Raw genomic sequence first — 25947 nt, forward strand, 5'->3', positions numbered from 1 at the left:
CCATGCTCAGATTCACTAAAAGGACATAGAAGAAGGTCTTGGAGGAGCAGCAACTCATATTTCGCTTGGCCAGTTTACACCCAGCTATATGAACATTGACTTCTCTAATTTCAGGTAGTCCCTGCTTTCTCATCCCCTTCTCAGCTCTCCCTCAGCCCACTGTCTCCGCCTCTTCCTTTCTTCTTCCCCCCCCTCCCCCACCCTCACATCAGTCTGAAGAAGGTCTCGACCTGAAACGTTGCCTATTTCCTTCGCTCCATAGATGCTGCCTCACCCGCTACGTTTCTCCAGCATTTTTGTCTACCTGAGAAGAAGGTCTTGGTCACCAAGGAGACCAGGACATCGACTGCAACCACTATAACAAAAGAATGGCAGGCGATAGCTGGTTCCAGTTGTTTCTTCCTGATGTGGGAGTTCTCAGACAATGCAGCAATGCAACAATAATTTATCTGTACTCACAAAATATAAAATGCTGAGCTGCAGACCACTGAAAACATTGCTCCAAGCCATTTCATGAATCAGATTGAGTGTTGGGATTGTGAACCAGTGATCTATATTCGGTATGGATTCAATGGGCTGAAGGTAGACACAAAAAGCTGGAGTAACTCAGCGGGTCAGGCAGCATCTCTGGAGAGAAGGAATGTAATGTTTCGGGTCGAGACCTTTCTTCAAACTTGAGACTCGAAACATCACCTTATCTCCAGAGATGCTGCTTGACCCGCTGAGTTACTCTGGCATTTTGTGTCTAACTTTGGTGTAAACCAGCATCTGCAATTCCTACTGTGTTCTGAAGGGCTTGTTTCCATGCTGTATCTCTTTAAACTATTCCTTCTTTGGTGGGTTATGATTTGTACAAGTGATCTTGTGATGAAGGGTGTGAGGGATTGTTATGTCTCATTGGGTCTCCAATGCCCGATTATTGGTGCACCATCTTGGTGTTAAGGTCTATAGCACGGAGAAGATAATTTTGTTTTGATGGGAGATCTGTTATACAAATCTGGTAATAACACATGCATTGATTTCTCTGTTCAGTAGAGAAGATAAGTCCGTTGGTGTTCTGTTGGCTTCCCTGGTAGTTTTATTTGACGTCATGCTTCTGCCGCCCTTCAATCTGCACCTCATGTCCCTGAGACTCTAGGTCTCTGCTTTCTTCAGCTTGAATGATGTGCAGCACAGGGCAGTATCACAGATAGACAATCTCACAGATATCACAAATAGTGAAAGGCTTGGATACAGTGGATGTGGAGAGGAAGTTTCCACTAGAGAGAGAGTCTAGGACAAGAGGTCATTGCCTCAGGATTAAAGGATGTTCCTTTAGGAAGTAAATTAGTAGAAATTTCTTTAGTCAGAATGTGGTGAATCTATCGAATTCTTTGCCTCAGAAGGCTGTCAATGGATATTTTCAAGGCAGAGATAGATAGATTCTTGATTAGTACGGGTATCCTGAGTTATGCGAAGAAGGTAGGAGAATGGGGTTGATCAGATAGATCAGCCATGATTGTTTGGCGGAGTTGACGATGGGCTGAATGGCCTTATTCTGCTCCTTTCACTTATGACCTCATGATCAGAAATGTATTTGTTTTGCACTGCTTTTGAATGTAGTTCTTGCCTCTCCATTGTCTGCCCGCCATCTCTGCAAACCTTTCCTAAAAGCTGATCACTTGTTAAATGGGCGGCACAATGGCGCAGTGGTAGAGTTGCTGCCTTACAGCGCCAGAGATCCATGTTCCATCCATGATTGTTGTTTAGTTTAGAGATACAGCCATGATTGAATGGCGGAGTAGACTTTATGGGCCGAATGGCCTAATTCTGCTACTATGACTTATGACCTTATGATACAAAATGCTGGAGTAACTCAGCGGGTCAGGCAGCATCTCTGGAGAAAAGGAATAGGTGACGTTTCGGGTTGGAACCCTTCTTCATACTGAAAGTATCACCGGACAGCCTCAGGCTGATGCAGTCACCGGAAATTGAATGAAACCAAAGGCGTTTTCCACAAATGCTTCTGATCATTGTAGAATTGGGGCAAGTATCCAGGGACGTAGACCTTTGTCTACCAGCAGCCATCTCTCTGTGCAGTGTTGGTCATGGAAAACATCTGTTAGTTTGGACTCCCAGAGGATGAGGTCGGCATGCATGCATCCCAAAAAACATGGCATTGATCAGCAAGAAATGCTTCTGATGATTCACAACCACCTGCACACTGAGGGGGTGTAATTCTTTCCTACTGAGGGAAAGTATCAGGTTTTTAATGAGGGCCATTGTGCGCCCACGACTGCTCTCAATGGCTGACCACACAAACGTGAAGTCAGACCCCTAGTGAGCGGGACGGCAGATGTTTGTCACTGAATTCAAGGCCAGTGGAACCATTTCATTGTGAATGATGGGCCTGGGTGAGTGGGGAGGGAGGGACGGAGAGCGGCAGACCGGGAGATGTGGCAGAGATCTGCTCCAGCTGCTCTGCAAGACAGCATGATGTGCATGATGTCGAAGAAGGGTCTCGACCCGAAACGTCGCCTACTCCTTTTCTCCAAAGATGCTGCCTCACCCGCTGAGTTTCTCCACCATTTTTTGTCTACTTTCGATTTTTCCAGCATCTGCAGTTCCTTCCTAAACATAATGTGCAAGCTGATCTTCAACCCAAACTCGCCCTCCTTGACAAAAGCCTCGCAGTGAACAACCCCTGTCTATGAACGCTGGGGACTTTATAATGTATCTGAGTGCCTGCTGTCTACTCTGATGTTTGTCCTGTCAAGTCTCCAGAAATTTGGGGAATGTTGGTTAAATAATGAAGCCTGAACTGACCATTTAATGACAGTTGGTGGTTGCATCTAAATGCTCCCAATTAGTTTAGTTTTATAGAGTTTAGTTTAGAAATACAGCGTGTGAACAGGCCCTTTGGCCCTCTGTGACCACGCCGACCAGCGCTCTCCACACACTAACCTTGTCCAATACACCAGGGACAATTTACAATTTTCACCGAAGCCAATTAACGTACAAATCTGAACGTATTTGGAGTGTGGGAGGAAAGCGGAGCACCCGGAGAAAACCCACGCGGTCACGGGGAGAACGTACAAACTCCATACAGACAGCACCCATAGTCAGGATCAAACCTGGGTTTCTGATGCCGTGTGGCAGCAACTCGACTGCTGCACCAATGTGCTGCACTAATTTATGCTGGCAAGATCTGAAATGGGAGGGAGGGGGATAGCGATGTCATTAGGTATGCTGAGTCTACAGTGGAAGCGTATCCAGTTCAATTTCCCTATGAATTACAAAGGTTGAAAGAAGACCTGATAGAAATATATAAAATGATGAGGGGCATAGACAGGGTAGACAGTCAGAACATTTTTCCCCAGGGTGGAAATGTCAAGGAATAGAGGGCATAGCTTTAAGGTGAGAAGGGGAAAGTTGAAAGGAGCAAGTTTTTCACACAGGTAGTGGTGGGTGCCTAGAATGTGCAGCCAGGGGTGGTAGTGAAGGCACATGTAATAGTGGCATTTAGGAGGTTCTTGATAGGCACAGGTTGTGGAAGGGTTTGGATCACCTGCAGGCAGAAACAATGAGTTTAACTTTATTTTGGGCATGGACATTGTGGACAAAACTCATATTCCTGTTGGTACTGTTCTATGTTTTAGTTTAGTTTGGTTTAGTTTAGTTTAGTTTAGAGATGCAGCATAGAAACAAGCTCCTCGACCCATTAAGTCCATGCTAACCATTGATCACCTGTTCACACTAGTTCTATGTTATCCCACTTTCTCATCCACTCCTTACACACTAGGGACATTTTCACAGAGACCAATTAACCTACAAACCTGCAAGTCTTTGGAATGTGGAACAAAACCGGAGCACCCAAAGGAAACTCACTCAGCCTGAGCGAGACTGTCCAAACAGTACCCGAGATCAGTATCAAACCCAGGTCTCTGGCATTATGAAGCAGCAGCTCCACCAGCTGTGCCACTGTGTCGCCCATGTTCTACATGTGTTATTTCATCAGAAGGCAATCTACACTAAGTTAATTTCTACATTAACTATAGGCATTGATGCTTTGATCTTGTTTTGTGTTGAGTCTTGTCCATAGTTAAAGAACCTGATTTTAGTGGTGATTTTGGGAAGAGAATGAGACCATCCCTGTCCCTAAATCCTCCTCCTCTCCAAATGACACAAAGACAGGGAGATTTTAATTCCAGAATCTCAATCAAATAATTCAGTGGAATCCTTCAGCTTAACCTGGAGGGGAATCAATATATTCGGCTGGAGAGTTGGAGGGGAGTATGAGGTGATGGGAGGCCACCAGGCTGTAAAACCATGAGAGCAGTGCTGGGTGAGCTATGTCTGCTACAAGCGGAAGAGGGTTGGAGAGCCCAGGACAGCGAGGCTGGTGGTTTGTTTGCAAGGCTTGCCTGAGTACCGCTGCTCCTCACTGCCCCCGGAGACGTTGCAATAGGCATTTACCATCTTGCAGAAGACCAAATGATATTGACATTTGTTTGTGCCTCTTCTATGATGCATCACAATTCCCACAAATCAGATGTTCTATCCCAAGGTAATAATGCACTCATGTATTCTAATCTGATTTGGTTAAGTTTTTAATATAGTGACACTTAATAATTTGAAATTAACCTGATCTGTTCATGATGTGGAAACAAGGAACTGCTGGTTTACAAAAAAAGGAACCAAAGTGCTGGAGTAACTCAGCAGTTCAGGCAGCATCTCTGGAGAATATTGATTGGTGACGTTTCAGGTCGGGACCCTGTAGAAGGATCCTGACCCAAAAGGTCACCTATTCCTTTTCTCCAGAGATGCTGCCTGACCCGCTGAGTTAATTTAGTAGTTTGTGTCCAGATCTCTTCAAGCTTGGGTTTCCAACTTAGATAATTTTAGAGTTGCATAACTTTAAGAAATGACCACAAAAAGCTTAAGCTTTACCTTTTCAATTATATGATACTGGAGTAACTCAGACATGTCCTGTAACTGTGTAGATTGAAGAGCGGTGGTATTTATTATGCAATATGGTAATAATAAATGACTGCTAAAGTAGATCCATATGAGTTTTGCTGTAAAATGTTCGCTATTTGTTCTTTAAAAAATTTAGATAAGGTGAAAACTCACAGGAATGGAATGAACGCGTCCATTGTGGACATTTTGCCCCTCTTGTATGTGCATAGAGCAGTAAAAATATTACGATACGCTTGAACCAGTTGTGGGTTTTATTTTCAGCTCAGCATCTGACTGAACAGGAAACACTTGGCATTTCCTAGTTCAAGATTCTTGACAGGAATTGTAAATGTTTCATTCCACACACATAAAGTAAGGAAATATAAACTTCAAATGTTTCATTTCCTTTGTAGTAATAAGGAGGTTTGCTTAATCAATCCATAAAATGAAAAGTTAGTGACAAATGGGAAAACCGCTGTTGGTATTAAAGGACCTATTTCTATATTCTCCAATATTTGCACAAATATTGGAGAAGGAGTTACGGACAGATTGAGGTGATATTTCAGCTGTAATTGGAATGAAATAGACCAAAGTGTGCGGAAAAAGATATTGCAATTCCAACACAAAGTAAGCCCAAAACAAAACCTGTTTCTATGATAGAAGGTAGACAAAAATGCTGGAGTTAGGCAGCATCTATGGAGCGAAGGAAATAGGCAATGTTTCGGGTCGAAACTCTTCTTCCATGATTTTATTTTGCTGGTTTGAAAACACATTATTTTGAAAACAAATCTTCCCAAAATTAAACTGGCTACGACTCCAGAATGAATTAATTACCATTGTGTATTTCTACACACTGTCCATTTACAGGTCCTCAAGGAGCTTATTTTTCACACATGTAAGGGTAATTAATAGAAGACAAATTTTAAAAATCATTTAAAATATTTTTGTTGAAAATGCTCAGAAGCAGACCATGAAACATCACCATAACTAGGAAACTCTACAGTATGATTTAAAAAAATTGATTGTTAGTCATTTAAAGTTGGATTACTCATGGAAGAATACAATTTATGGAAGATCTGTATGTTAAAAGTGCACCAGATTACCACTCTTAAATATATAAAACATGCGTGTGATGATTTATTGAACATTTTAGTTCAGTAAATTGTAAATGATTTTGAAGAAACTTGTGCAAAACAAAAATCTTCCAAAATAAGCCTAATTTTGAATATTTTTTTTAGACCAGGTTTATGTCTGCACTAAAGCCAAGCAGAAACATTGTCCCAGCTGGCTATTTACTTTACAGTGATTTAGACCTGTTTATTGTAAATAGATCCCTTAAAATGACTATAATACACATATATGTTCAGCATGCGTATTATACATGATAGATCTATATGTACTATAAAATTCAGACAATTCCTTAAAGGATCATTCTCTGCATTCCCCACTGTTTTCTTCAATATTCATCCCTTAACAATATGACCTAAACCTGATTGTCTGGTCATGAAAAATGCATTTTGTGGAACCCTAATCTGGACAAGTTGTCCTCTGTGTTTTCTACAACATAAGATCGAGTGTGTTTCAAAGAACATCCTGTTGGCTTTAAAGGATTGTCGGGCGTCCTGCTGTCATGAAAGGCCTGAGATTAATGCAAGTCTTTCTTCCTTTTTAGAACTCTATAGGAGGTATTCAATGTAAAAAGCAACATATTCTATTTTAGAAATCAGACTTATTTGGTTACTGCCAGTTTCTCATCAATTATAATTGAGTTTGGAAAAACATACCGTCACAATTGTTAAGACAGTTGCTCTCTATTAGTAGGAGTTGGTGATGGAGGATGGGGAATAACATTATGGTCCATTGTAATTTACTCGACTCTTCGATCACCTTTTGCAATTATTCCTGAATTTCGAACCTTTCATCTTCCAATTTGCATACTCTATCTTTAATTTTGTTCCCTTGGATGGTACGAATAATTAGACACAGTTCACCATTTTAACATAGATCGTAGACTCCTACGGCACAGGAACAGACCCTTCGGCCCACAATGTCTATGCTGAACATGATACCAAGCCCAACTCGTACAGTATATGCCTGCAAATAATCCATACCTCTCCTTTCCCTGCATATCCATATGTTTATCCAAAAGTCTCTTAACTCCTACTATAGGAATCTGCGTTCATTACTACTCCCGGCATTGCATTCCAGTCACCCATCACCTCAGTGTAAAAGACTACCCCCGCACATCTCCTTTACACTTTGCCCCATGCACCTTAAAGTTATGCCCTCTAGTATTGGATAGTTTCATCCTCGGTAAAAGACTCTCATAATTTTATATACTTCTATCAGGACTCCCCTCAACCTCCAGCGTTCCAGATAAAACAATCCAAGCCTGTACAACTTCTCCTTAGAGTTAACATGCTGTAATCCAAACATCATTCCAGTAAACCTCCTCTGCATAATTTCCAAAGCCTCCACAACCTTTCTGTAATGGGGCAACCTGAACTGTACACAACACTCCAAATGCAACCCAACCACAGAGTCCTATAGAGCTGCATTATGACTTCCTGACTCTTATACTCAATGCCTCAATCAAGGAAGCAAACATACCATATGGCTTCTTTACCACAATTTTACAGGAAAAAATATTTTCAAAAATCTTTCATTATTGAAAAGGTTTTCATACGAATCTTCAATGTGGTATTTACCCATAATTTAACAAGAACTATGGGTAAATTTGGAAGACATCCTATTGCTAACAACCAGGACATATGTCCTGTTGAAAGTAATTGTTAAAATGACCAATATGACATTGGACGAGGAAGGCAAGGCAAAGATACTGGATAGCCAGAAGACACTAATTGAAGAAAGTTCTAAATCACAATGCAGGACAAATGGGAGGGAGCTTCTGAAATGTCTTTCATAAGACCAACATGAACTAGCTGTTCTTTTAACTTTTTTTCTTTACCCTCCCCATTTCCCAACCCTAGTCTTCGAGAATGGAGAATAACATAGAACAGTGCATCAACAGGGAACAGAATGGCTGGCACTGACTAATTAGATGCGAAGAAACATATACTCATTCAGAAATGTTTCGCAAGATCAAGCGGTCCAAATGCCAACACAATTGTTTTATTGGCCCATCGTCTGTACACAGTGAGACTCTGTCAACTATCCCCTGAAATTGTGCTGAGATGTCATCATTCATACTTTTTAAAAATCAGTTGAAGATCATGGGGAGAAAGCATAATTCTTTGGCAAACTAATTGCTAAAATTAACTTCACGCAGCAAAGGTTGTGAGCGTTTAGTGCTTGGTTCAGTACTGAGGCAAACTCCATAATTTTTGCTGTTCCACTGCCAGGTGGATTGCCATCAGCTTTCCAGGCAAAAGAATGAGAGGTGTTGAAATAAATGGCAAATGGGTGACTGTTGAAGTGGTAAATGGGAAACATATGTGGGGAAGAAGAGTACTGGTATGGAACGAGTACTGGTTTATCCCATGTGCTTAGCTCATCATATCCTATGTCTTTATGACAGAGAAGATGGCCATTGACTCGATGATTTTTTATACAGAAAGTTGGGGGCAACTTTTTGTTGCTTGCGATCCAGTCAGCAGAAAGACTGTACAATCAAGCTGTCCACAGTGTACAAATACATGATAAAGGAAATACCATTTAGTCCAAGATAAAGTCCAGTAAAGTCTGATTAAAGATAGTCTGAGGGTCTACAATGAGTTAGATGGTAGCTCAGAACCGCTCTCTGGTTGTTGACAGGATGGTTCCCTTGCCTGAGAACAGCTGGGGTGAAACTTTCCCATAAAGTTGTATTTTATTCAGAGTTTTGAGTGAGTGATATCAGCTGGTGGAATTGCACATAATGGTGTTTCTTGAAATGTAATGCCAAATTAGCCATAGGGCAGAAACTGAGCAAAACTGAGTTGGTAAATATAAAGGCTCAATGTTCTGGAGGTCACAAAACCTAAAGTTGAAAAAGCAATGTCCTTCCACAAGAAACTGATCACAGTGGCCTCTCATCCTACTAAGAGTGATAGTGGTTGAAAATGGCTGGTACCCAGCTTCTCTGTGGGATTTTGCCCCTTGCCTGCAACCAGCAGTGTAAGAGGAAGTCTCTGTACAAAATCCTCTGTCATTCCTTTGCACACACTTGATGTTGTTGTGCCTTCAACCAGCACAATGAGCTGCAGACATGGAAACAAAGCTGAAAAATCACTATTCAGCGTTGCACCTGGAGCCAAGTTTTAGGACCCTATTTTCCCCACATTGAGTCCATTATTCACATGCTAAGTGGTGCCCATTAATGATGAGAAAAGTGCCATTTATTTACTTCTGTAATATTCCACAAATCTAGACAAGATGTTAAAAATAATCATTACAATCAAGTAAAAGTTAGTGCAAGAAATTTGATGGCTCAAAACCCTTTATACCATATTATTAATGGCAAGTTTACACTGGAATTAAACCCACAGCTCCACAAATTTGGTATCATATGTCTGATATAAACGGCCCTAAATAATGTTTTGCTAACAGCAAATAACCAGTTGGAGCAGTTTCACGAAAACTATGAAGCAGAATGGATATTAGCGATGGAAATAACCCAGCCAGGCAGTGCACTGTAAATGGGACAAATCTGCTCTTAACTCCAGGAGAAAAACTTTGGGTTGAGACTGAACTCTATGTTTCAGAACATAAAGAAGATTCAGACTTTAACCCCCCTCTCTGTAGTTAACACTTGCACCAGAGCCAGTCAAATAAGTTAATGATGTAGATCACCTTCAAAAACAAAATGGTAGTTAGACCTTATTGGATCAGTTCCAAAATGTGAATGGGGCCATTTTTTTCCAACCACCTGACTTGACTAAGATAGATGTTTAATGCATGCAAACCGTATATTGCTGAACCAATCTCATCAGAGAAAGACCAGACTGGGAAAGGACACAGAGTTCCTTTATTACCCCATCTGCTATTCATTCACCATGCTGAAGATTAAAGTGGCACAATATACACGCAGGAATTACTCCCTCCTAATCCATCATATCTGTACTTCAAAGAACACAATAAAGAATATGGTATTTTCGTTCATTATAGTTTTAAGAATATTTTTTATAGTATGTGTTTTTGACAGATAACTGCTGTTGTAAAAAGAAATGTCCTCGTACAAAGCATACTGTATGAGGTGCATTCAAACCATCCCACCTCTGAAGCCGCTCATAATAACTTAGAATTTATTCAATGGGAATTAATTGCCAGTTTGTACAATTTATAGCCACTTATAGATTTGCTGCATTTAAACAGTTACAAATGGTGGATTATGCATTGTTCCTTGCAGTTATCCGCCATCCCTCGCACTGCAAAACATGTTTTTGGGGAGTCAAATTCTCACAAGATTTTCATTATTTTCCCTTATTCCGCTAACAGGTTAAGATACAAACTTTGCTAAGCGCTTCACCCTCTGTACTGTAGTAATATGAAGCCTTCATACACATAAATGATGTATTTGATTACCATATAGGTTTCAATTAACAGCTATCAGTATAATGGCTCCGTTTTGTTGACAATGAAAATTACGCTCAATTTCAATTTCCTCTCGTCTCGCAAAAAAATGTCAGCAGTGGCGGTAAGGAATAGGGTGGGGTGGGGAAGATGGGATACATCTGATCCATTTTAAACCCGATTCGGCAGACTGTAAATTTAAACTGCAAAAGGCAAAACCATTCTGCTGGGGCTAATGCGATCCTCTTTAAATATGTAGAGCTGGGTCATGAGACCTGCACAGCGGATCAGTAGAAGCTTCAATCGCAGGCAAAAGAGTCAAAGAAACATAAAGGTCATAAGTGATGGGAGCAGAATTAGGTCATTCTGCCCATCAGGTCTACTCCGCCATTCAATCATGGCTGATCTGTCTCTCCCTCCTAATCCCATTCTCCTGCCTTCTCCCCATAACCTATGACACCTGTACTAATCAAAAATCTATCTATGTCTGCCTTAAAAATATCCATGGACTTGGCCTCCACAGCCGTCTGTGGCAATGAATTCCACAGATTCACCAACCTCCGGCTAAAGAAATTCCTCCACATCTCCTTCCTAAAAGGTCTTTGGTTTGTGGGGAGCGAAGCAGAAGTGCTTTCCCTGGCTCCACAAGTGAAATCATGCTTTGGGTTATCACTCCAACTGGAAATCCATTCCTTACCTTGTACCAGGGATGTACCCCCTGAAGGTGGTACCTTGCTGCCAAGCCTTAGTGGGCCAGGCAATCACTGGCCATTGGCTTCTCAGCTTCTTGGTTGGGAACTCTGAATGCAGCACATCAATGCAGCTCTGCTGTATTGCTGAGTGAACTGATTGTGGCGGGGTGCTGCAGCCTTGCGATTGTGCAGGCAGCTTGTGGTTGCAAAACTCAAATAAAGATTTGACATTTTTCTTAGCTTAGGTTAGTCTACCTCATCTGGTTTACATAGAAAACCAAAGTCCCAATACTGTGTGGCCTCCTCCAAATAACCACGAAGGCTGTGAGGGATAGACAATAAATAATTATTTTTCATTGTTGCGCATTTCCTAAAAGCAATTAAGAGTTTACAGGATGGAGCTCAGAATGTAGGAATGGCCTAGGGAATGGTTCTACACTGGGTTTTGGATGGAAGACTGTTATCTCTGGTGATTATATTTATATAATGAAGTTCCATTGCATGCAATTCTGCAGAGGCAAAGGATCTATAATTCAGGATTAATTGACGTTATCCTGGCATCCTCAGTGAGAGAAGCCACAAGAATGAATGTCATGAGTAATGGAAATTCCACGGTGATGTAGTAAGAAGTACATTTCTGAACTGTGGAATAGTTTAGTTTAGTTTAGTTTAGGGATACAGGCCCTTCGGCCCACCGAGTCCGCGCCGATCAGTGATCCACGCACATTAACACTATCCCACACATACTAAGGACAATTTACAATTATGCCAAGCCAATTAATCCACAAACCTGTCCGCGTGGGAGAGTGGGAGGAAACCAGAAGAAACCCACGCAGGTCACAGGTAGAACGTACAAACTCTGTACGTACAGCATCCACAGTCAGGATCGAACCAGCGACTCTGGCGCTGTAAGGCAGCAACTCTACCACTGCGCTGCTGCATCACCCTCAGTGCACACAATAGCATACATGAAACAATCTACTGCACGCCCCTGGTTTTTTTTCCCCGGCCATTTTACATGTTTATTGGAGTTCTTTTAAATTTCTGTTTACATTATGGAAGGAGAGCAGGAGAACCCAACGGTAAATTCAAGGCTATTCAATTTTGCTTATTTTACTTTTTATATAAAGTCTGAAAATTTCTTTAGTGTCAATGTTCCTGTGGAGTTTTACAATAAGATGTTTGGCTAAGTATTTGGGGGTAAATTCATCAGGGGCCTGTTAGTCACCCATAAAATTGGTGTTAAAACTGTGAATATTAGTTATGACCTGATGTGCCTGAACTTGGTGGAAATAGTTCATGTTTCATAACTTATAGGGGCAGAATTAGGCCATTTGGCCCATCAATTCTACTACGCCTTTCAATTTTGGTTGATCTATCTCTCTTACTCAACCCCATTCTCCTGCCTTCACCCCATAACCTCTGACACCTGTACTAATCAAGAACCTGTTAATCACCACCTTAAAAATATCCATTGAGTTAGCCTCCACAGCCTTCTATGGCATTGAATTCCACAGATTCACCACCCTCTGACTAAAGAAAGTCCTCCTCCTCCTCCTCCTCCTTCTCCATCTCCTTTCTGAAGGTCCGTCCTTTTATTCTGAGGCTATGGTCTCTGATCCTAGACTCTCCCACTAGTGGAAACATCCTCTCCACATCCACTCTATCTACTGTAGGCCTTACCGAATTAGGTAATGTTTTATCCTTAAGGGTGCATGAGGAAAAAAACGTGTAGGCATCTTAAGTATATAAGCTGGCCTCCATTGGTAAAATTCAGATACAACAGACCTAAACAACTTGCTGTGCAGTTGCACCAGGCATTCGGAATCCTGAAGCTTTTGCTGAAACAAAAAAACACAAGAAATGTTTGTGTTTATTTTTCTACAGGGCGCCTCTTGGGTCTGCCAAAAAGCTTTGTGATGCTCCAGGTGTTCCTGGGGCCAGCTGGGATTGCCAGCTGTTAACTTTGCCCTGTTGGTACTGGAGCTGGTGGCCCTTCAGCGCACTACATGAGCTACAGTGAGGCGCCTGTTTGGCACTTACAACTGACTGGCGATAAGTCAATTCGGCCCAGAGCCAAGCTTGTTTGGAGCTCCAGGCTGGTGCGTACAGGAGGAGTCACCCTGCCAAATTTGCGCCTGTTTTGGGTATGCATCAAATTTCTTGGCCAGCATATCAGTCCACTCTAAAGCTACTCTGTGCAGAAAGGCAAAAATAGAGAGCTGCTCAGCTGCAGCACATAAATCAGAACCCTTGACAGAAGATTGTGTTTATGAGCACATTCTTGACATTTTACTGTTTGACAAACATAGTCATGCTTTTCGTTAATGGAAACTAAAATTCTCACAAAGGCAACATTAAATGTTATGCTACCAATCTCGAACTCTTCGCACATATTGCTTGAGAATGCTTGTTAAATGGGATTATTTTCAAATTTAAGACATTATGAAATCTATGAGCACATCTGAGATGAATAAGATGCAGTAACATTATTTCCATCAGCTTAACCCAACTATTGCATATGATATCTATTAACTTCTGACCTAGTGTACAAGGTCTCCTGACAAAATATCTACAATGTGTTACATTTCCCCACAATTTTCTTCTCTGTTGCCTGTTTTCTGTTACTCCCTTCTCTCCTGATGCATGCATATCAACTGCCCTCCATTACATCATCTATGTGGTCCTGGTAAATCCAGACACCAAGTTTCTACAAGGGCCAGTATCAATGAGTTTGATTTTGTCATTGTTCGCAAAACAATTGTCTGCTTCAGGAAGAAGTGGAAGCAGCAATGCAAGAACACAATCCCCTTTCCCCCCCTAATCATTATAGAGGAATAACACAGATGCAACTTCATTCCATAAAATGGCCTGTTCCACATGAGATCTAGCATGGAACCACATGTGACCATCCAATGAATCTGGTTCAATACAATGTTCTAAACATGGTACCTAATATACCATTTGGCAAACTGTGTTAACACGTCATTCATATTTAGTTTAGTTCAGAGATACAGCATGGGAACAGGCCCTTCGGTCCACAGAGTTCGCCGCGCCGACCAGCGAATCCCGTACACTAGCACTATCCTACCCACAAGGGACAATTTACAATTTTTGTACAAAGCAAATTAACCTGTACGTCTTTGAAGTGTGGGAGGAAACTGGACCACCCAGAGAAAACCCACACGGTCACAGGGAGAACGTACAAACTCCATACAGACAGCACTCATAGTCAGGGTCGACCCGGGTCTCCGTCACCATAAGGCAGCCACTCTGCCGCTGCGCCACCGTGCCGCCCTTATTTCCAGACAGCATTACCTGGGCTGCATCAAACATGTTTCTGAGGAGATAGACACAAAAAGCTGGAGAAACTCAACGGGTCAGACAGCATCTCTGGAGAAAAGGAATAGGTGACATTTTGGGTCGAGAAGATGGGTCTCGACCCGAAACATCGCCTATTCCTTCTCTCCAGAGTTGCTGACTGACCCGCTGAGTTACTCCAGCTTTTTGTGTCTATCTTCGGTTTAAACCAGCATCTGCGGTTCCTTCCTACATGTTTCTGGTGGAAATCTTTACTAATCAGAATAAATATTGTTAAAAGTGATGATCATTCTTAAAATAAAATCTTTAAGAAAGAACTGCAGATGCTGGAAATGCAGATGCGGATGAGTTTCTCCAACATTTTTGTCTACCTAAAATAAAATCCCTTTCTTTCATGTGATTATGCAAATAATCCTTACCAGGGATTCTAATCTATCTTTCTAATTAACTGAAAGAAAATTCTGCACAGATAAACTCAGGTCGCTGGAGATAATTAGACAAACGCCTTGATTATTTAACAGCCATGTATTTCTAGTGTTTCACTTTTGTCTGACTCGTTTCACAGGAAACAGTTACTTGGCCCTGACTTCAGCGCCAATGATAACAAAAGCATGCCATTCATTATATGAATCTTTCAGTCCACGTCTATCACTAAACTCAGGAGATTCCAACTAATCTAAACCAACACAGATACAAAATGTGATCATGTAACATAATGTGCAAAAGAATCTTCTATTCATGAACTCCACAATTAATTTGTAATGTCAGTTCTCTTGAGTTACAAAAGTGTAACATTTCTAAACAGGTGACCCCAACCAATGAAATTATATGCATGCATTTTAAATTTATGCCTCCTCAAATTAATTCCTTTTTGGAGATTTAATAAGCCATTATTAAAGTATATATTCTATATAGTATTGATGTAATACATGTGAATGTTGATTTGGCCTGACCACTTTAGTTTTTACTATAATTTTTGCATTAGCTTGGCTGTGCTATTGTAGGAAATATAAAATTGCCTTCGTGATATCTTTAGCGTGGCAAAAAAGGATGGTAGCATGAAATTAGTATCTTTGCCTGAACAAATTGTCTATTATGAGGTTCTCTGTACACTCACAATCTTACAACGGATTTCCGAATTTTAAAATTAATATGAACAGAATTAGATTTCTAAATTCACTGGAAACACAACACTGTTGTGTTTTCCTTCAATATTCCCTGTGATCAGTACGTTCTGATGTACTTACCTTGAAGCTAATCATAAACAACTGTGCCATCATTCATGCACTTACTTGCTTGCTTTCAAATGGAAAATTGACACATGGCTATTCAACCACAACAAGTGCTTTCGATATTTTCACACTTGTGGCTAGATAAAGTACGATATGATACGATACAACTTTAATTATCCCGGCAGGAAATTGGTCCAGGATAATTAAAGTTGTATCGTATTGTGTCGTACTTTTTTACTAGTTCTATAGATATTTATAAAATCGTGGGCAGAAAAAGTACATTTGTTCATGATCATTAGCACTGGTACAATGGAGCACTGTGCTAATTTGGTTCGTGATTTGAATTCTGGCTCGTGGCTAGATAACGAGATCCAGACAATTATGTCTCTGCTCTGTGAGTGGAACTATGTGGCCAGTGCCTTACCTGACCCAGTGTAACTCTCAAGTGATCCATCTCCTGTTGTCGTGGCAGCCTCACTGCTGCTCATTGGTTCTGTTTTGACTGCAAGAAGAGACACTACATAGAAGAATAAGTATAAAAAATGATGTAACCCCCCTAGTTTTGTCATTCTGATTTATTTATATTAATATAGACAGGCAGCCCCAGTTTTGGTTTGTAGCCATGTGGTTTATGGTTAATGTGTGCACCAAAACTGGAACATGGAGCCTCCGGGTCAGTACAAACACATACTGTGGTCACATTAACTAATTTTTTAAAAGTAGGACTATTTCAAACAGACCATTGGATTTTTTTTTTGGCATTCAAAATAAGTCTTTAATTTAAAAAAAAATGTTTTGTACTATGCATTTTTCTGTGGATATGCTTAGTACTCTGATCCAAAATGATTCCCAGTAATTTCGCAGTGAAGATTAATATCTTCTCGCAATTGCCGAAAACACTTCAACGCTCTTGCCAATAAGAAGGAGGTACTGCAATTTTTAAAGGAAAAATAAATTGCAAGCAAATTAGGCTATAGATAAAAAAAGATATCAGCAAGCAATCTCAAGACTGTAATCTAATCTTGAATCTTAAATGACATTGATAAACCACTTAAGCCCTGTTCTTGCAATATAGGATATCACATGAACCCTATGATCAGACTGTAACCTTGTAACTTATGCCCAGGTATCTATTATTGTATATGTATAAATAGAATACAACAGATAGTGATAGTTCCACTAAAAATAAATTACTTGTAACATTGGGCGAGTGAGGTCACTCAGTGGTTTACTTTTCGTAAATCGCTGCCCATCATCTATCTATTCTTCAAATCTATACTGCTTTGAACATTCTTTGTGGTTTGTAGATTGTAGCAAACTACCAGCTATTATTAAATTGTGAAGCCAACTCTGTTCAGAAGAACAAATTTAATATACATTTAATTAAATACAAGTGTAAACCGCACAGAAATAACTATTTTTCTACGTACAGCAAAGTTGACACAGACTGAAATATTGTGAAAACCAAACGCAGCTAACTATTAATGCCAAGAAAACACAGCAAGGCAAACATAAGTTAAAGGAAAAAAAGAGAGGTGCAACACACACATGCAATTTACAATATTTAGTAAAGGGAACAAAACAACTGAATGATGTGCTGCAGTATTTTGGCCTTCAGTAGAGGTGTGTTTAGAATTTTTTTTAAGAGAGTCAAACTGAATCTTCTTAAAAACTCAAGGCCAAGAATAGTGAGGGAACAATGTATACTTAGTTAATAAATGTGCACGGCTACAGTTGTGAATCTATGTTCTATCCTTCTTGTATGTTGCTACATCTGCCTACTTGCCTACTTGCTGAAAAATGGCCATCTTTAATCATCAACGGTGAACAAGGGATATTGAAATACTAACCCAAAACATTAGAATTATATATGCATTTCTACAAAGAGTACAATTGAAATACACCATCACACACAGTTAAATCTAGTTTATTATACAAAAGAGGCAGTTCAGGTAACATGATGGGCAGCAGAAGACGTTGTATAATTTTGTAAGATTATGGCTGAATAACTATTACATCAGTATTGGTTCAAACTGAGTTTGGGAATCACAAAATGAACACCAACTGTTGTTGCCATGTTGTAACATTACATCAGCCATATGCGATCATTTTCAATGTTTTATTTTCTATGCATTACTTGAGTCTGGCTCAAAATGGTTTCCATATATGTAGCATTATCAGCAACATGAAATGCATTCACTAAATGTTATAATTAGCTGATAAAATTAAATACTTATCGTTATTTGAAAATTCTTCAGCTTGTCACAGAAACTATATTTTGCAAGTAGGGCAGCATTGGTAGAAGGTAATTAAAAAAAACTAGCATGGATTACCTACGATTCTCACTTTAGGGTTAAAAGCATCTCATGAACATTTAAACTGAATGTTTCTATGAAATGTTCCTGTTCATTTATGACTGCATGTGTTAACATTTAAACAAAATAGGCGAATAATTTGTGAGATATGATTGGGAACACAATTTTAGGGAATTGAGATCAAAGAAATAATAATTTGTGAGGTGTTCTTCAATGGTTTAAATTGCAATACGGCAATGCCTTGTTTCCTCACAGTGAAGGTCTACTTGGAAACAAATCAAATGACAGATTTTTGCAACATCACAATTCTGTTTGAAACACTGCATAATCATCTATGTGACAAAGTGTTTACTTCTACTGTCATTGAATTCTAGATACCTCATAGCACAATGATAACATAAGGCCTGAACTACTTTTATTCCTTACAGATAATTTTGATTCTTAACTTCATTATTGTTATTTATTAAAATAAAGATAATAATAAATACAAATAAATATTTCAAACTTTAAAATATAAAACAAATGTTTTCATAACTTAGGCTTCCATGAAGAGTTGGGTAAATATAACAACTCAAAATATAACGGAACTAGCCATGATTCTGAAATATGTGTTGCATTTGGGTTCGATCCCAATGCAAAATGGATGAATCTTATGTATGTCATGTAAACATTTTGTAAATGTAAATATTTGCATTGGACAAAATGTAATCTCAATGTACAGGATTTAATTGAAAGTTTTTGAGCATGACAAGATGGTTTTGGTCTACCCTGAATATTTTCATGACACTGAATGATTTCTGTCAACAGGAATTTCAAACATTTAATGGGCTGAAATATATTTTCTGTACAATATACATGCCACATAATTTTTAAGAAAAAGTCCAGAAATAGTTGCAATGAATTCTCTATACAACAGCACAAAGAACTATAGACGATGGTTTACAAAGTTACTCCAGCACTGTGTCTTTCTCCGTGCAAGAGATTGGATTAAATGTCATTAATTTTATGAGTGCATATTTTGCCAAATTCTTTTAATTTACGACAATTCGATTGATAGATTCCTGTTCTTTTTCATCAGGCATGACTGCAACGGGCAATAAATCTCCCACACTATTTCTGAATGATTCTACAGTCCCCTCCATAATGTTGGGTACAAAGTCCCATCATTTATTTATTTGCCTCTGTACTCCACAATTTGAGATTTGTAATAGAAAAAATCAAGTGGCACATTGTCAGATTTTAATAAAGGCAATTTTTATTCATTTTGGTTTCAAATGTAGAAATTACAGCAGTGTTTATACATAGTCCCCCCATTTCAGGGCACCATAATGTTTGGGATACAGCAATGTAATGTAAATTAAAGTAGTCATGTTTAGTATTTTGTTGCATATCCTTTGCATTCAATGACTGCTTCAAGTCTGCGATTCGTGGACATCACCAGTTGCTGGATGCCTTCTCTGGTGATGCTCTGCCAGGTCCGTATTGCAGCCATCTTTAGCTTTTGCTTGTTTTGGGGGCTGGTCCCCTTCAGTTTTCTCTTCAGCATATAAAAGGCATGCTCAATTGGGTTCAGATTGGGCGATTATAAAAAATACACAATAGACACTTCATGCTGCCTTCCGAGACAGAGAATTCCACAGATTCACAACTCTGGGTGAAAATGTTTTTCCTTATCTCCATTCTAAATGGCCTATCCCTTATTCTTAAACTGTGGCCCCTGGTTCTAGACTCCGCCAACATCGGGAACATGTTTCCTGCCTCTAGCGTGTCCAATCCTTTAATAATCATATGTTTTAATAAGATACCCCCTCATCCTTCTAAATTCCAGATTATACAAGCTTTAATTTCACAATTTATAACATACAAGCTTTGACTTGGCCACTCAAGAATTTACCATTTTTTAGCTTTGAAAAACTCCTTTGTTGCTTTAGCAGCATGTTTGGGATCATTGTCTTGCTGTAGAATGAACCGCCGGCCAATGAGTTTTGAGGCATTTGTTTGAACTTGAGCAGATAGGATGCGTCTATACACTTCAGAATTCATTATGCTACTACCATCAGCAGTTGTATCATCAATGAAGATAAGTAAGCCAGTATCTTCACAAGCCATACATGCCCAAGCCATAACACCCCCACCACCGCGTTTCACAAATGAGGTGGTATGCTTTGGATCTTGGGCAGTTCCTTCACTCCCCCAAACTTTGCTCTTGCCATCACTCTGATATAAGTTAATCTTCGTCTCATCTGTCCACAAGACCTTTTTCCAGAACTGTGGTTGCTCTTTTAAGTACCTCTTGGCAAACTGTAACTTGGCCATCCTATTTTTGCGGCTAATCAGCGGTTTGCATCTCGCAGTGTAGCCTCTGTATTTCTGTTCATGAAATCTTCTGCGGACAGTGGTCATTGACAAATCCACACCTGACTCCTGAAAAGTGTTTCTGATCTGTCGGACAGGTATTTGAGGATTTTTCTTTATTATAGAGAGAATTCTTCTGTCATCAGCAGTGGAGGTCTTCCTTGGCCTGCCAGTCCCTTTGCGATTAGTAAGCTCACCAGTGCTCTTTTTCTTTTTAATTATGTTCCAAGCAGTTGATTTGGGTAACCCTAAGGTTTGGCTGATGTCTCTAACAGTTTATTCTTGTTGATAAACAGCAATAAAAGTTTCCAATTGTGATGGAAAGACTGGAGGAAAGACTAGGTGCTGAGAGCTCTCTTATACGTGCATTAAGGAGGCATTTAAACACACCTGAGCAAATATAACTCCCCGTGAAGCCATGTGTCCCAAACATTATGGTGCCCTGAAAATGGGGGGACTATGTATAAACACAGCTGTAATTTCTACACGGTGAAAGCAAAATGTATAAAAATGTCCTTTAATAAAATCTGACAATGTGCACTTTAACCACATGTGATTTTCTTTCTATTACAAATCTGAAATTGTGGAGTACAGAGGCAAATAAATAAATTATGGGTCTTTGTCCCAAACTTTATGGAGGGCACTGTATTTTGCTTGAATGTTTCCCTTGTAGATTGGCTATGTTTTTTAAATTTAAACAGCTAATAGTTATATCCTTAAAGAGACCACGATCATGACATCTGGCTCCAGAAAACTCTTATCAAAGTGGAAGTATATGACAGCCAGTTATATTGGGTATTAGATCTAATCTGGAATCAATTTTTTGGTACATAAATTTCTGCACCAGTACTAATCCCATGCAGGTTGTGGCCTTGCTCAGAAAAACATTGGAATTCTGTAACAGTGCACCATTTCTTTGCACTGTGCGATGTATTGGTTCTCACATGACAAAAGTGAAGTGTTTGCTAAAAGTTAAACTGTGCGTATTGATACAGGTAGAGAGCACATTTTAAGACACATTATCCATGAACTCAAATTGCACCTGAATTTTGAAACAGTTTTAAATTTTGATTGCACGGATATTCTTTTCAGTCCATGAACTCAACAATTGTAACTACAGATCCATCACTGATTTTACGGCAACTGATGGTCTGACACCTACCTTAATCTGGACAAAAATGACGGGAGTGCACTTAGCATACCCTGGGCAACCACAGGTGGCATTGTGTGTACCGCACACTCTTTTGGGACGTGCCCCTCTATCCCCAAATAGTTATTTGTTCACATCTGCAGATGTTGGTGGTGATCCCTCAGTTTTGTGCAATTCTTATCTGATTTTGCTTCCACTTAACCCTAGCTATGGTTCTAAGCATGGGCCGTGGAACCGGGGGGGGTGGGGGTGGGGGGGAGGGGGGGGGGGGGGGGGTGGGGGGGAGGGGGGGGGGGTGGGGGGGAGCTCCAGCCCCTGCACTTTTTTGGCGAGACATGCTTCATAACCCAAAATTATCTGGCCCGCAGGCGTATTTTTCTCTTCTTCTGAGGACCTCCGACATCCAGAATCTCAGAACAAGCACACAGTGAGCGTGGCAAAACCACGAACAACCGAGGCGGAAACAGACTGCCCCCCCCCCCAAAAAAACCCTCCCTCCCCTCCGCTCAACGCCCAATCACAGCGCGGTTCACAGTCAAGATATGGGGCAGTGAACGAAGTGCTGTGATTGGCCGCCGAGCGAAAGGGAGGGAGGGAGGGCCCTGGGAGAGAGAGAGAAAGAGAGGGGGGTGGGGGAGGATGGGGGATATATCTCCCCACTTTTTAAGTTGGGGGATGGCCTGTATTATACCCCAGTTTTTGGAGGTCGAGCAACAACAAAAAATAATAATAGTGCCACCCTCCTACACCATCTCCCTGCTCGGTCGCTCCGCTCCCTCACCGGGTACCCCCGAGGCCGGTGATCAGTGATCGCTCAGCCCCCCCACTTTCAAAAACGTTCCACGGCCCCTGCTAAGCAAGGTCCATGTGACAGTCACGGTGTTACCGGCAACAATATTTGTTTTATTTAATTTTCTAGCAGTCCATGGTGCATTGGAGACACGGGAGGGGTATGATTAGTGCCAAAGGCCTATTCAGCCACTTCTGTCCTGAGTAAATGCTTCTGCATCCTTTTGAAACATAAACAGCTGAATCTTGGTTGCCCCCCCCTTATATCAGTAAGAAATTAAAATCGAGGAAAGCTGGAATGTTTATAATGAGTTGTGGTCTCGATCTATGAACTAGTATATGAAATAATTTGTGAATTTAAAATTATTTCTGTATTGAAGGATGGAAACAATCGGTATCACTTGTCAGAGAAGCAATAACATGAAAGGCTACATTTTCTACAAATCTCTGAAATGGAAATAAATGATAAAATTTTTATTTTTTTAAATTTGGGTTTATTTGATTATTTAAGAAGATGGAGGTGACCATACTTTGGGGTGCCCAAATCCATCCATATATTGGGCTTAGGTGGCCGTGCTGCAGAATGCCTTTGGCTCTGTTCATAATGTGATTATCTCAATGATTGCTTGCTGGAGAGGATAGTCTTACTTTGAAATAATATTGTGTGACAGACCTCAGACTGGGGGAAAAACATTTTTATGGTTAGGCTATTAAAGAGGATGCCTGACTGGAAGCCTGTTGATGTTTCAATGATGAACACTTGTTTACTAGCGAGGAATGCAAACATTTCCATTGAGTCTTTGATCTTGGGTTGACTGACAGATGCTTAATCATTGAACTTTGGTCTGGATTATCTACTGCGACTTTCCTCAGCGTGAGGTTTATCAGAAATTAGATTCGTGAGGAGTAATATAATGTGGTATCAGATCAGGAGCATTTATGGAAGTTGGTTTCAAGTCAAAATCTGCTATTATTTATGCAAAGAGAGCTATTTTAATCTTTCTATATTTTACACCATAAATAGCATAGTGTTAACTTTTGGATGCGTTTAATTTAGTTTAGTTTAGTTTAGAGATACAGTGTGGAAACAGGCCCTTCGGCCCACCGAATCCGCACTGGCCAGCGATCCCTGCAAATGAACACTACCCTACACACCCTAGGGACAATTTTACATTTACATCAAGCCAATTAGCCTACAAACCTGTACGTCTTTGGAGTGTGGGATAAAACCCAGGTATGTCACGGGGAGAATGTAGAGCTCTGTACAGACAGCACCCGTAGTCGGGATCGAACCCGGGTCTCTGGCGCTGTAAGGCAGTAGATCGACCACTATGCCACCGTGCCGTCACCATGTTCTACTGAGTTTTTGGGTGTTCCCACTGCGCAATCCCCAGGGTGCATCTGGTCACCAAGAATTATTTTATCTGCCTTTTTTATTTATTTTTTCCTTCTTAATAGGTGCAGGAAGAGGCCATTTGGCCCTTCGAGCCAGCACCGCCATTCATTGTGATCATGGCTGATTGTCCCCTATCAATAACCCGTGCCTGCCTTCTGCCCATATCCCTTGACTCCACTAGCCCCTAGAGCTCTATCTAACTCTCTCTTAAATCCATCCAGTGACTTGGCCTCCACTGCCCTCTGTGGCAGGGAATTCCATAAATTCACAACTCTCTGGGTAAAAAAGTTTTATCTCACAGTCTTAAATGACCTCCCCTTGATTCTAAGACTGTGCCCCCATGTTCTGGACTCTCCCCACATTGGGAACATTTTTCCTGCATCTAGCTTGTCTAGTCCTTTTATAATTTTATATGTTTCTATAAGATCCCCCTCATCCTTCTAAACTCCAGTGAATACAAGCCTTAGAATACATGCAACGAACAATGAAAAAATAACTAACTGATTCTGTATGTTTTCTTTCCTATTAATGAAACCGGGTGGCTTCAGTTTAAATGCATTAATCTGCGATCGAGCAGATCTGATTTAAGGAAGCACAGATATAATATAAATTATCAGAGATTTAGAATGGAATAAAGGTGATTATTTTCAAAAGCAGTAATGTGAAGATATTAAATGATCATACCTCTAGTTTTCCTACCTTTACTTCCCCTCTTCTTTTCACACCTCTAGTTTCCCCTTCCCCTGACTCTTGGTCTGAAAAAGGGTCTCGACCCGAAATGTCACCAATTCCTTTTCTCCAGAGATTCTGCCTGACCTGCTGAATTACTGCAGCATTTTGGATCTATCTTCCGTATTATATTCAATACCAGAAGGTGGCTCAAGCCATTTTTTAATAGATCAGGTTACAAGACTTGTGGATGAAGGATCATTGTTCACAACAGAGATACGTACCACAACCAAAACTCCTGCGCTGTAATTTCTATTTAATTTTATTGACTCATCAAATAACATTAAAGTAAAATTATTTTTTCTACCATATTTAATCTAGGTTTAATAATAAGGCAAACAATTGGAAAACTAGGCAGAACATTTACAGTGAAAGTCAGTTTGAGGAGGGGTGCAAAGTGTCTGCAAAGTGATACTGACTTTAGTAAAAAAATGTCATTGTTTCATTGTCAGTACATATGACAATTAAACTCTCATGACTCTTGAAAGGTTAGTAGAGTGAAACAGAGAACATGGAACATAGTACATAGAACAACAACGGGCACTTTGGCCCACAATGTCTGTGGTTAACGTGATGTCAAGACCATCTCTTATAAACCAGCAGATATTCCATATCCATCAATTCCCTGCATATGCGCATGCCCATCTAGAAGCCTCTGCAATGCCACGATCATATCTGCCTCAGCCACCAACCCTGGCAGCAGTGGCGGACTGGGTCTAAAAATATTGTTTGCCAGGAGACAAAGGGGGCCCACTTCATCAGGGGCCCACTTGATATAGGGGGCCCACCATCAGGGGCCCACTTGCCATCGGGCAAGCTGACACCCTGGCCAGTCCGCCACTGCCTGGCAGCACACTCCAGCCACTCATCATCCACTGTGTGAAAAAGTTGCCCTGCACATCTCCCTTAAACTGTGGCCGTCTCACCTTCAAGCTTTGCCTCCAGTATTTGATTGTTCCATCCTGGGAAAAAGGTTTTGTATCTCATGATTTTATATTCTTCTATCTGGTCTCCCAGCAACCTCCGGCATTCCAGAAAAAAACAATCCTAGTCTGTCTAACCTCTTCTTGTAGTGAATACCTGTCTGATTACAGTAGAGAGGTACATATACATGCTGAGGTTCTGGCATCAGATTACTGCAGAAAGATACATGTAAACAGATTTTTTTTGTCAAAACTGGTTTCCATTCAATGGAAACAATATTAAAGGAAAGATAGACACAAAGTGCTGGAATAACTCAGCGAGTCAGGCAGCATCGCTGGAGAAAAAGCATGGGCGATGTTTTGGGTCGAAACCCTTCTTCCAGTCTGAAGAAACATCGCCCATCCTTTTTCTCCAGATATGCTGCATAGATTCACCTGAGTTACTCCAACACTTTGTGTCTATCTTCGTTATAAACCAGCACCTGTAGTTCCTTTCTACACTGATATTAAAGGTGGTTCTTTTGTATGTACGGAGTGTCCCTAAGTCGACCGTACATAACCCAAGGAGGGCCAATATTACACCGCTTGCAGTATTA

At 40.5% G+C, this 25947-nt stretch overlaps 1 protein-coding gene across 47 annotated transcripts in view; it reads right to left on the minus strand.

Annotated features, from left to right (window-relative positions):
- Positions 1-25947, minus strand: part of eya4 (EYA transcriptional coactivator and phosphatase 4) — a 428629-nt gene that overhangs the window by 105888 nt on the left and 296794 nt on the right. For 24 of the 47 annotated variants that reach the window (XM_033020872.1, XM_033020869.1, XM_033020870.1 and 21 more), the window contains one exon: positions 16119-16211. The exons of 11 other annotated variants lie outside the window; for them this stretch is intronic. In XM_033020872.1, coding sequence (XP_032876763.1) covers positions 16119-16211 — 93 coding nt within the window. The remainder of the gene's footprint in view (positions 1-16118; positions 16212-25947) is intronic. 12 more of the 47 variants (XM_033020875.1, XM_033020874.1, XM_033020880.1 and 9 more) reach the window with 1 other exon arrangement.

Source organism: Amblyraja radiata, chromosome 5 (assembly GCF_010909765.2).
Source record: "Amblyraja radiata isolate CabotCenter1 chromosome 5, sAmbRad1.1.pri, whole genome shotgun sequence".
NCBI lineage: Eukaryota > Metazoa > Chordata > Chondrichthyes > Rajiformes > Rajidae > Amblyraja > Amblyraja radiata.